This window comes from Zootoca vivipara, chromosome 11, assembly GCF_963506605.1.
Source record: "Zootoca vivipara chromosome 11, rZooViv1.1, whole genome shotgun sequence".
In the NCBI taxonomy this organism is placed as follows: Eukaryota; Metazoa; Chordata; class Lepidosauria; order Squamata; family Lacertidae; genus Zootoca; species Zootoca vivipara.
Genome location: NC_083286.1, coordinates 11,009,767 through 11,023,156, shown reverse-complemented (window position 1 = coordinate 11,023,156; position 13,390 = coordinate 11,009,767). Strand labels below are relative to the sequence as shown.

The 13,390-nt window shown below is 42.1% G+C and overlaps 1 protein-coding gene across 1 annotated transcript in view; it reads left to right on the top strand.

Annotated features, from left to right (window-relative positions):
- Nucleotides 1–2,599: 2,599 nt before the first annotated feature.
- Nucleotides 2,600–13,390, top strand: part of LOC118076814 (hippocampus abundant transcript-like protein 1) — a 31,405-nt gene continuing 20,614 nt past the window's right edge. Inside the window, exons 1-3 of the mRNA XM_060280114.1 lie at nt 2,600–3,058; nt 8,366–8,458; nt 11,870–11,932. Coding sequence (XP_060136097.1) covers nt 2,855–3,058; nt 8,366–8,458; nt 11,870–11,932 — 360 coding nt within the window. The 5' untranslated portion in view covers nt 2,600–2,854. The remainder of the gene's footprint in view (nt 3,059–8,365; nt 8,459–11,869; nt 11,933–13,390) is intronic.

Here is a 13,390-nt window from a genome sequence, read left to right as displayed (position 1 = left end):
TGCCGCTTCTCTGCCGCTCCCCGCTCCCCTCCGGAACTTCTCGCCGGGAGCGTGAGCCTGGGGCCGCCTCGCCCGCCTTTCAGCTGTTCAGAGGAGGCGGCCCTAGGCCCGCGCTCCCCGCGCGCCTCCGGATAGCGGCCTGAGGCAGCCCCAGGCAGCACCGGCGGGCGGCCTGGTCAGCACCCCCTCCATTTTGGCACCCTAGGCCGTGGCCTAGTTCGCCTTAATGGAAGCGCCGGCCCTGCTTCCAACATAAAGGGGAAAGGGAGAGATTAATTTTTGCCAGTGTCCAGTGCGATCGGAGGATGACCTTGAGTAATGCCTCCTATAAGGCAGCAGAGATGGCTTTTTTGTGGGTTCCAGATACCCTCCCATTTGTGATATTCAATTAGGTGGCCTAAATCTGATTCCCATACAATTCAAAGGCCTCTGGCATCCCCTGCTTCATGATCTACGACTGCTGTATATTAGGGATGCAGCACCTTTCAGATTATGTGCTGGCCTGAAGCATACAGATTCAAACAAGTATGCATAGGCTCCTCTTCCATGCACTCTAAACGAAGTGCAAAAGAATGGGCCTGAGCTACCCGAAACCAGGTAATATGAATGCCTTTTAATTTACCTTGCAGTTCCTCTTTGGAGATTGTTGGTAAGGCAAGCATTTGCATGACCAGTTCAACATTTCTATGGGTTTCTATGGGAACATTCCTAATCTGCAGCCAACCAGCAAAAGGAGGATAGATGACAAACTGATTTGTGACATCTCTTCTCCTCCCTAGTTTGTCTGATCTCGCTGTTCTTCCATGGTTTATGCCGAAAATTGGCTGCTGCTGAGCAGCAGAGCGCAAACAGGTAAGATGCTGGATGTCTGAATCTGTGGTGTGTATAGCAAGGTTTGGGCATAATTCTCTTTGTTTGGATAACTGAATTTTAACATAATGAGATGGCAGATAGCGGGACCTGCGTGTGTTATGCATCGGACCCTCAGTCAAGTTACAGTGGTACCTCTACTTACGAATAATTCTACTTACAAATGTTTCTACTTACGAATGGAGCTCCGTCCGCCATCTTGGATGCGGTTTAGATAGGATTTATTCTACTTATGAATTTTTAGATAGGGTTGCTTCTACTTACGAATTTTTTATCCCAATGCATTCCTATGGGATTTGACTTACAAATTTTTTCGACTTACAAATGTGCGTTCGGAATGCATTAAATTCGTAAGTAGAGGTACCACTGTACTAGGTTTTCAAAATGTGACCATTTAGATCCAGAATTCATTTTCAGTCATGGGACAGACCCAGTGGGTCCATCTCTCCACGAGAACATTGTTGCTCTAGCTCTTAACCTTTGTTGACCTTGGAAGATGACAGTCACATGGAAACCTTTTGCATGTTAACTATACAATGCCATTCTGTTTATCTTCTCCTCCTGCTTTCTGCTTCGACAGAGGCTTGGGTTTCAGAACATCTCTGGACTCCAGATTCGATGTTTCCGAGAAGACAGTTGATCCAATTCATTTTTATTAAATGAATAAAGGTATTATTTTTATTAATTTATTTATAAATTTATTTATTTGCTTTTTCAGATTAAAGTTTTACAACCAATATATCCAACATACAACATAAGAACCATGATTCCAAAGAATCTCCTGGACTTCCCTCCTCCCCCTTTGTAGGTCCTATTGTTAATCATTTCCTCCTGCATCTTTTATGATAATCCAAATCTTTTACATCTCCATTATGTCCAAAATTCACCATTAGGCTACAAGTGTTATTCCAATCCTACTAAGGATTTTAGCTGCGTTGATGATTTATCTTGAAAACCATTGTAATCCCCCCCCCCAATTCCTTATTAAAATCTTCTCAATTTCTGATTCTTCCGGTCATTTTAGCCATTTTGGCATAATCCCTCAACTTCACCTGCCATTCTTCTCTGGTCTGGACTTTATATTCTTTCCATCACAGGGATCCTTTTCAAATGCAACGCCTAACTTAATATCGGTGCTCCCCCCCCCCCACAAATACTGCTAGCGAAGATAGGAATATTACAATAAGCAATTTAACAAATTATTAACTCCAGCACTGGGTTCTTGGGTCTATTGAAAGAAAAAGGGTGCAAGAAATGGAAGGCCTTTCTTGGATTAAACCCGCCCCCCCCCCGGATAAAAATGGATTTAAAAAATGGATGAAAATGATCCGAAGCAATGCCCAGGCAGTTTAAGGCACTGTTTCCCAAACTTGGCCCTCCAGCTGTTTTTGGACTACAACTCCCATCATCCCTAGCTAGCAGGACCAGTGGTCAGGGATGATGGGAATTGCACATCCCAAACAGCTGGAGGGCCAAGTTTTGGCTATGCCTGGTTTAAGGCCTTCCATTCTTCGCCACGAGCATCTCCTTCGGAGCAAGGAAAGCAAAGCAACGGCCCTAAACGCCCGCTCCGAGTCACGTGACCCCGGACGTTCGAACGGCGGCAGCCACTGCGCCAAAAAGTGGGCGGGGTGTGCGTGAAAGCAATGTAGCACAGACGCCACGCCCCCTCTCCGAGACGACATCCGCGTGCCCCGCCTCCGTGTGTGACGCAGTTTCCGGCGGGAGGTCCCTGGGGGGAGGGAGGCTGGGTCACGTGCGGCCGGGAGGGTTCTGAGAGGGGAGAAGCGAGGCGGAGCGAAGACGGAAAGCGGCGGCAGCGGCTCGAGACTTTTCCCCGACGCGCTTTCCTCCCTCCCGGCTTCCGTCCCTCTCTGCCTGGCTCCTCGCGACGGTGGCAGCAGATGAGGGAGCCGGCGGGAGGCCTCCCGGAGCCCCTGCCTCGCCGCCGCCTCCTCCTCCGGGGCGGCAAGATGGGAGCGGAATGAGCCCCGAGCCGGAGCCGCCGCCGCCTCCTCCTCCTCCTCCGGCCCGGGAAGCGGAGGTGGTGGCCTTGACTGTGGCGGCCGTGGTGGACGGAGAAGCGGCGGCGGCGGTAGCGGCAGGAGCCGGCGGTGGGAAGCAGTGGGGGAGCCGAATCATGCTGGTGAGGAGGATCGGCCTCAAGCCGGGCGGAGGCGCCGCCGCGGTGAGTGTCCCGGGGATAAGGGCCCCTTTCCTCCTCTTCGCGCTTCTTCGCCCTCCCTCGACGCAGCTTCGGGGGTCCCGGCTCCGGGAAGCGGGCGCGCTGCGGGTCCGTTATGTGCCGGGAGAGGCGCGAGGCATCTTCCTTCTCAGTCCGGGAGGGGGGGGGGAGGTCGGATGGCCGCCTCCGTCCTACTCGCTCGTCCTCATTCATTTTTTGGGCTCCCCGTTCTGTGTGGCCTGGTTGGGCTCTGTGGGCTCCGTGGTGAAGGTCGGACCAGGGAAACACGGGGGAGTTGTTTTTGTTGTTGTTGTTGTTGTTATTATTATTATTATTATTTATTAGGGAAACACGGAGGAGTTATTATTGGGGAAACACGGGGGAGTTGTTGATGTTATTGTTGTTGTTGTTATTAGGGAAACACGGGAGAGTTGTTTTTATTGATTGATGGATTGATTGAATTTATATATGTGCCACCCTATACCCGGAGGTCTCAGGATGGTTCACAGAAAAGATCTCGGTATATAAACCAAAAATAAAAAACAATAACCCTGTAACACCCCCTCCCCCCAAAAGAGCCACATTGCTTGTAACTCAAAAGACATTAACTGTTGGGGTAGGCTCAGCCCCCCTTCATCCCCACTCCCTTCTTCACTCATTTCATTATTATTTGATTGATTGATTGAATTTATATACCGCCCTATACTTGGAGGTCTCGAGGCGGTTCACAGAAAAGATCACAAAATATATGGTACTTGGCTTGGGCTTTCCAGGCCTCACCCTTGATAACAGTCTAAGTGAGTTATTGTGTTTACACTATATGGGTTGTGTACCTGCTGAAGTCTTTTAGGCAAGTGTGAGAAAAGGCCTTTTTCAGTTTTTGCAACTCTTATGAGTCATTGTACTATTTGCTGCTTTAAAAAGTTCTATGCATTGGAGCGAGCTGGATTATTCCCTTTAAGTCTCAGCCCATGGGCAACCCACTGCTACAGTGTCTCCCACTCTTTCACAGTTTGACCAATCTGTAATTTTTTTTTTTTGAGAAAGCAAAATGTGCCTTATATATTTTGTGTTGTCAGTTACATGCTAGATTGTGTTCGTATCTTCTGAAGATAAAACATTGATGTTATCTAGAAGTGGGCATGCAGAAATTCATTTGAAATACAGGATTGTCTCCCTGCAAACATAGCTAGCAAACATTGAATGAAGTGCCTACTGGAACTAATTCAAGCATCACTTGTGTAGTGTAGAGTGCACAAAAATAGTGTGTGCATAACCACTTACATGCGGTGTGACATGATGTTTGTGTTTGCGTATACTGCAAGACTTGACACAAAGATTTGGCATGTCTTCATTCAAGTGCTGTGCATATCTCATAGTAGGCCCTGGTGATTATGATGATGTATTCAATATATTAATCGCTTTTTGCAATTTATTAGTAATTTGTTACATAAGCCTCTAGACGTCTTTTTTTTAAAAAAGATAATAAATTTATTATTATGAAACATAACATAAGTTCAGAAAGAGCAATATGTTGCAATAAAAGCCATTCAGTAACCCACAGAACAATTGATTCAGCTGCTGAAACTTATAGTATCTAAGCTGTTAATCTTTACTGATAAAGCCAGTACAATGGTACCTCTGGTTGTGCACGCTGTGGGTCACGAGCTCCGGTAACTTGGAAGTAGCCGCTCCTGGTTGCAAACATTGGCCTGGGATGTGAGTGAAAATCGCTTGCCAGAGGCACGCTTTTGCCAATTATGCCTCATATTACGAGCGGTTTCCGCTACGAATGGACCTCCGGAAAAGATTCAGTTCGTAACCAGAGGTACCACTATATAGGATTAGCATTGGTTAGTCTTTCTTATTTATGGGAAAACTTGTAGCAATTAGCGCTCTTTCATCACATAGTATATGCATGCAAGTGACTTTGATCCGATCCGATCAAGTGACAGCAAGCTAACAGTCATGGTGATCATCTGTGGGATGGTGCTGTCTCTAGCTGTAAACACACCATATGCCACCACGTCCTGTATGGCAATACATAAATATTTCCCACCAGTTACCATGTTCAAGTAAGGTTTGTGGCAGCAGCCAAATCAGTATAACTGGTTTAATATTTCAGTTAGAGTGGTTGTATTTTGGACATGGCTTATTGGAGTGAAAAAAGTAGTACAGGGTACCTCACAGCCCTTTAAAGTTGTTACAGGTTCCTTGTTTGAGTTTTGCAAACTACTCATTTAGAATGAATTTTTCCTTGGCCGGAATGGTTACTTGCAAAGTAGTTTAGGTACACAGGGCTCCCAAGTACCATATATAAATTAAACCAGCTTGTAAAAACTTTTGTTTGTGATTTTTCTAGTAAAACAGTTGTGCAAACCTTGTTTTATGTATTTTAGACAGTGGCAGTCAAATTTCCTGACCTCAAATTCAGTGTGTGAAAACCTCTATTCTAGGCAATAGGGGAATGCTTCCCTTGTGTTCTTCAATAGGAGTTTTAGGGCAGGATTTTGTGGACCCATAGCCCTCTTGAGCATTGGCTAGCATAATTAAGGGACAGGCAAAATTTTGTTCTGTTACAAAGTATCCAGCACACCTGTTCTTACAACATTGTTTCATTCTCCCAAATTCTGGTGAGAAAATGTTATCCATAAGCACAAATGAGCTACGAGCTTGGGTGGCACATCAAAGGATTGAGCTCCAGAGTGTTTATTAACATTGAAATGAAGGTCCAGAGTGGTTTTTCTTAAATATTTTGATGCTGCTTTTCAATGTAATAAAAAAAGGCAATCAGTAGAGAGTGTGGAATTGAAAATGTAATGCATGGGGAAATAAATTAGTAGGTGAGGAAACATGCAACTTCTATGTTTCAGGCAAACTGGTAAAAAAATAGTTTTTCTTGGTTACACTAATAAGTATTCTAGAGCAGTCTGTCCCCATTGGTATAAAAAGTGTCTGACATTAGATCACAACCTTCTATTTGCATCTTATATCTTATTTCCCCAATGAATGCCCATGTGAAATCTAGCTATAGAGTTCTTATTTCTTAGCTAACAGTCTCTAATGACTATTTTTAAATGACATAGGGAATGTGACAGGTTAATTGAAAAGAAATCGGCAAGACAAACGCCGATTCTTCTCTCCCACCCACTTTCTATATAGAATTCATAAAATCTTAGGTTGGAGGGGACCCAAGGGTCAGCTAGTCCAACCCCCTGCAGTTCAGGAATCTCAGCTAAAGCCTCCATGACAGATGCCCATCCAATCTTTGCTTTAAAACTTCCAAGGAAAGAGAGTCCACCACCTCTTGTGGGAGTCCGTTCCACTGCTGAACAGCTCATACTGTCAGAAAGTTTTTCTAGATGTTTAATGGGAATCTCCTTTCTTGTAACTTGAAGGCATTGGTTCAAGTCCTACCCTCTAGAGCAGGGGTCCCCAAACTAAGGCCCGGGGGCCAGATGCGGCCCAATCGCCTTCTAAATCCAGCCCACAGACTGTCCTGGAATCAGCATTTTTTACATGAGTAGAATGTGTCCTTTTATTTAAAATTCATCTCTGGGTTATTTGTGGGGCATAGGAATTTGTTCAAATTTTTCTTCAAAATATAGTCCGGCCCCCCACAAGGTCTGAGGGACAGTGGACTGGCCCCCTGCTGAAAAAGTTTGCTGACCCCTGCTCTAGAGCAGGAGAAAACAAGCCTTGTTCCCTCTTACATGTGGCAGCCCTTAAGATGGCTATCATTCCCAGATCCTTCAACCGTTCCTCATAAGGCTTGATTTAATAGAGAGGAAAGGGATTTGTCATCACTACCATCTTTTAGCAGGAACCTCTTGTGTCTGACTATTTAGAGATAGTATACCATTTTTTATTTTTAAAAGGGATGTTTTAGTCTTGGGTGCATTTATTTTTCACCATTCAGTATTAGGAGGGGGGATTTGAGCAAAATGTATGGGGGAAAGGGGAGTAAAAAGGACAAGGAAGTGTTAGTAGAAAGGAATTTGTTTTCCTTTATACAGTAATTGGCAGCAATTCCTTTTCCTGTCACCACTCACCACCCTGGTGATTCAGTACCAGCTTAAATAAACTAAAAGCTTAGTTAATTGAATTGATTGAATAGTTGCACATAAAAATGTCTGCCATTGGCACACATACCAAAAAAAATCTCTTAATGGCACAAGTTTTAATGAGTTGTATAAGCTAAACCATTTAATTTTGCAAAAAGAAACCATATAGGTGGTTAGTAAGTCCACAGCATAGCATTTTGTCATTTTTGCTGACTCCAGCATTCTGTGTACTCACAGGAGATTATTAAAACAATTCCATTTAATATTGTTGAGTAGCAGGAAACATCACAAATGAAAGGAAACATTGTGGAAACTGTTGAAATTCATAGGCAAATCTATATTCCTGTTTCATAGATGATTAGGGGGGGGGAAACTTTAGTTGGTGCTATTTTGAAGAGTAGAGTTGTACATAGTAAATGTACAAGTATCCATTAATTTATTTTCTGTTATTTGTTACATATTTGGTCCACCTTTTCTCCAAAGATTTCAATCAGGCACCCCCCCCCTCCCCAGCCTCTCCATTTTATTATTGCAATACAGTACACTGTGAGGTTGGATAGGTCAAGCGACTCTGGGGTCACCTGGTGATGTTCATGGCAGATGGGGATTTAAGCCTGAGTCTCCATGCTCCTGGTTTACCACTTTTACCTGCTTCAGCACTCTAGCTCCCAGTTAAATTAATAACTCACTCTGGGATGAAGGAAACAGTTCAGTGGAACTCTAGTAAGTGTATTGCAGCCTGAATATTTTAAAATAATCTCCCAGTTTACACAGACAAGGTATCATGTGTGGGAGCAAACCCTCTGCAAAAATGAAACCCTTTCTTTTCACGTTTTTCCTCTTTCCCTGTGGATTTGTCACTCTGGCCATTTTCAGAGAGTACACAGCTTTTATTTCAGTTGGATTTTAATACCCTAGTTTAGTAAGTAAGCTTTTTATATCTTCAAGGATTTGTCTAACCCATGTTTAAAAATTGTTAACCTGGCTTGAACTCGCAGGATAGACTTAATTAGAAATAATTTCAAGAGAAACATAGAATTGATGTACTACTGCTTCATTAATTGGCATTTACCCCACAGCAGTATTCTAGCTTAATGCGAGCTGTTAACTCCAATTGATTTGACAAACCCCCCACTGGCTGTATGTTTAAATTAAAATAGAACGCCTTATACCATTTAAAATGTTATCAGAAGCAAGTTTCTAAGAGTTGTGCTGTATTAATATTACATTTCCCCCCCTTTAACAGCAAGGTATTGGTCGACCAAGTGTGTACCATGCAGTTATTGTCATCTTCCTGGAATTCTTTGCTTGGGGACTGCTGACAACTCCCATGCTCACAGTAAGTTTACTAACTTGGTTGTTTTTGCTCAGAGCTGTGTAGTATTAATAAGTACATTCAGAATTATATGTGTTTGCCTGTAACAATAATGGTCTACAACAATGGTTTTTATTTCTAATTTCTGGTACTATACTTGGAGGTTAGAGTCCTGCTGTTACTTGACTGGCTCCTTCAGCTGCCATTGCACCAGCAGGTCCTCTCCATTAAGCTGGCATAGGCTAAAGGTGGCTAATGTTGCAGATGTTGGTGAACTAGAACTTTCACCGTTGGCTATGCTGGCTGGGGCTGCTGGGAGTTTTAGTTCAGCAACATCTGTGTTGGAGTAAGTGGACACCAGAAGGGTTTAATTTCCTTCATGAGTGTAAATCACCCCATGTTGCTTTGGTAACAGCCCAGTGCCACGACTATATCTGTCATTAATGTATGTCATTCTGTGAGTCTGCAGTTGGTAGTGTCCGTCTGTTAGTCATTGTAATGTCTGTTAGTCAATTACTTGTTCAGTGTTATATTTTGAACTGCTGAACTTATTTAGAGCAATGGAGATACTTCATATTTGTACAGTAATACCTCTGCGAACGTCTGCCTTGTCTAGCGTCCATTCCAGCAAATGTCCGCAGCAAACCCGGAAGTACTAGAACGGGTTACTTTCGGGTTTGCCACTCCCGCATGCGCAGAAACGCTAAATTGCGCTTCGCGCATGTGCAGAAGCGCAAACAGCTCTGCGTGTGTGTTCAGAAGCAGCACTTTGTCCTGCGTCCTTTTCAGCAAATCGAGATACGACTGTATGTATATATCTGTATTTGCAAAAGCCTAGAAGCTGTTTGCCTACCCATGACTTAGTCATTATGTAAGAGCTGGTATCTGAATCTGCTTAGTTTCTCTTTCCTGTCTTTTGCTTTTTATTGATTAATTTGTAAGCCATCATTTTAAATTATGAACCACCTTGAGTGCAGAAACATGTTGCATAAATATAGCAAATCAGTAGTAAATTGATATGATTGGCGAGAATGTAGGGACCGTTTTGAGTTTCCTCCCCACTCAAGTAGCAGAGTAAAATTCATCAATGAGCTTGAACTACAATATATATGGCTTGAACAGTGTTGCTTTGTGCTCTGTTTGACCCACCCTTTTCAGGCTTCCACTTTTCAGGGGATTAAATTAGCTATTCACAGTGAAAATCAATAAAGCATTGACTTTAAAATAGAGCCCAATGCACATTTTGCTAAATTTGCTGATGGCAATCGGGTCAAATGCTAAAAGATTGGCAGGCTCCCTTGCCATGTCAAATTCCTAGTATGTGTTGCACCTTTCTACTTCACTGGGCGCAACCATTTTAATCTCAAACACCAATTGTACCTCTCTCTTTGTGGAAAAAAATGAATCTCATTCCTCGTGGTTTAATATGAATCTAGCAGGCATATTTCAGAAGTGTACACTATATTGTGTTTTTGTTTAAGGGGTAGGGGGTAGGGAACCTTTTTGGCTTCACGGACCAGATCCTTATCGGGATCTGTCTCACGTACCAAATTTGTCAGGTGGGCAGGGCCTCTGAACTCAGATCATACCAAAGCGAGGAGACTTGCAAAGGCCTCTGGGCTTAAATTCCTGGCCCTTGATGGAACAGAGGTTGTCAAAAATCCCCCGCTTTTTTGCAGTGTATTGTAGGCGCACCATGCATGAAGAAAGGAACCATGCCAAGTGCTTTTAGGGCAGCCTCTTTACTTCTGTTAGGAACACAGGGACTGTCTAAAACAGGCACCCCCAAACTTCGGCCCTCCAGATGTTTTGGACTACAATTCCCATCATCACTGACCACTGGTCCTCTTAGCTAGGGATCATGGGAGTTGTAGGCCAAAAAATTTGCAGGGCCGCAGTTTGGGGATGCCTGGTCTGAAAGTTGCAAAGTGCCATTTGAAGCAATGTCTCATTACTTACGGGGAGGGGAGGCTGTTTGAAATGGTGCTTTGTACTTCTCCTGTAAGCAGGTGGGAGTCCCCCATTGCAGCCTTGAGACCTCCAGGTATAGGGCGGTATATAAATTCTAATAATAAGATCAGATCAGATTGGCCTGCAGGCCAGGGGTTCCCTACCCTTCCCTAGAGCTCATGCATAGATATAAATAGAAATACACACACACATACACCCCTATCCCTTCACCTATAAATCCTGATTTTCATACTTATTGAATTCTTGCTATTGGTAGAACTTCTAAATTGGAAGACATCTTTGCTGGTCCAGTCTAACTTGTAAGTCTTGGATTTAGCATCGCCATATATGCAATGTGGTTATGTTGGTTATGTGCAACTTCTGGTACAATAGAAGGCAAGTTGCAACCAACCTCCTAAGCGCAAGAAACATTTGCTATAGTACAATCATATACATACAATGAAGAAATGAATAGAATTCCTATTCAGAATTAGACGCAGTTGAGTTCATTGGTACTTATTCTCAGGTATGCATGTTGAACATTGCAACCTAAATGTGCCATTGAATAGAACTTTTTTTTTTATTAAAAAAGGCAACAGTACATACCTTTTTGCCATTGCTTTAGCTTAGCATATTTTTGCTTTCTAGTCACTTTGACTCAGACGCTTGTTTGCTGTTAAATTGTAATATTTGAAGTACAGGTGTGATGTGTTCATAATTGAGGCTAAGAGAACCTCAAAGAACTTGCTGTATATTCAGATTTCCTATTTGGATATTGGTTTCTTTTGAACTGTCAGCTGAGTGTTAGAATTTTATCAGGTGGTATGTAGAACTATTGTCAGAATAGAAGCATGCTGGGTGCGTGTAAGTTCCCAGTTTGATGTTTTAGATCCTGCACTGTGATGTTTAGAGGTGTAGTGCTCAAAGTAGTTAGACACATATACCAAAATATGAATACTGCCAGGCCCCCTCCCCAATTGTTTTTAGTAGATTTAAATAGTTGGAAGTATAACTGGGGTAGAGTGTTAAAGCTTGAACATGCAGACACATCTCAACTTTTAAAAAAACACATAAACAGCTTCTAGGTTCTGTTGATAAATAAATTCTTAATTTTTTTAGTGAGAGCCAGCTGTTTGTTAACATTGTATTCATCATGATATCATTATACAGTATTCTGTTTCTAGAGAAGGACAATGTGGGGAGAAAAAAAATCTATATAGCTCTCTTGTGTGCTTCTTGACTAGGGAAATAGCAGATCTGTTAAAAATACTACAAGCCAGGTTTGGCAGCTGTTAAAGCTATGCTGCTGTATGGCTTTGGATAAGATGGGGAAGACTGACTTATATATTTGACTGTGATGAGTTCTGAAACGGAAGTCATGGCATTCTAGATGGGTCAGTAATGGCTAAGTATTTATGTTTTAAAGTAGTTTAATATATCTTATTTAATGGAAGGTTACTTTGAATAACAATATCTTCTCTTTAGGTCTTACGTGAAACATTTCCTCAGCATACATTTTTAATGAATGGCCTCATTCAAGGAGTTAAGGTAATTTTTAAAAAGTCTGTTAATCATAACCATTCTTGAACTGTTAATTTTTGAAAGCCTAATAATAACACAATGTTTCTGATACATTGGCATGTATCAGAAACATTGTGCTATTATTAGGCTTACATTTGTATGAGACAAACAGCATTGATGCAGTTATGAGAATGATTCCTGCCAATATTTGCTTTGGAGGGCTGGGGATCCCCCAGAACATGGGGTGCACAGGAAGAGGAATTTCCGTTGAACAGCCAGAAGTCGTTGTGCTAACAGAACTACCTCATTGGATTACCACCACGAGGCTGCAATTTAGTTGACATTAAGTCAAATTAATCTTAATTTGGGCTGCCTTCTGAGTAGACATTTATATAATTGCACTGATGTGGAAACAAATGGAGGTGTAAGAACACATTCAGTCTTGGACAACTGACCAATGTCAACACGCCTAATTCATCAGAGATATGAAACCATCATAAGTCAGTTTCAGTCTGGCTGGTGACTGCTAAGCACAGTTTTATATTTCCATTAGCTTGTGTTTGCAGTTCTTTTCTAGTCTAACTTTTGGCTACCTTCCTAGCAATAGTTCATTTAAAAACCGTTTCTCTACTTCTGTTAGCATGTGCAAATTTCTGGTGCACCCTGCAACCTCATGCTATTGTGGATAAAATCATAGCCTTCAGTCTTGAGACATTTGCTTCAATGATGTAACAAAACAAAATCTCTGCAATGACGTCCTTTGGGAGAATTGAATGTATTAAAAACTGAACAACTTACCTGTATCTTTTGTGTATTTCAAATATTGTTCTAAATATATTAAAGGGATAATACCAGAGAAAGCAGTTTGCAGAAGCCACGTGCACTTTCTTTTGGCAAATGTCACATTTAGCATAGCAGACTCTTTGGCTGAGATATTGTTTAGGGATATTGTTGGGTTTTTTGTTGCTGCTATTGACATTTTTTGGTATATTAATTTTTAGATCTTACAATGGTTTATATGGGAATAGCTGGAATTGTTCAATTTTGGTTGTGTACTTTTTAATGCGTTTTATTTATTCTTTATGTCTACTTTTGCTATGTTTGTAATTAGGTAAATCTTTTCATGCTGAAAGCAGCCTTGAGCACGGTTTTAACTGTGGAAAGGCGAAATACAAATTAAATTATGATGGAGTTATGTAGAATGGCGGCTGCTGTGTGCAATTGTAAATTTTTCAGCATGGATGAAAGTTGCCTACTGGAAGTGCCAATTTGTAAATATTGTGGATATATGTTAATTGTTGACAGCGTAATTACCTAGTTCAATATTTTTTGCCTATGGAAAAAGCATTTCTTCTGAGGGTTATTTTGCATTGAGAGAATTCAAACTTTGCAAAATGGTTCAGAGTTCAGACACTGTAAGGAAAGTGGTTAGAGAGCAGAAACAATTGGGAATTGGGAGTCTAAAACATCTGGAAGGTACCAGTT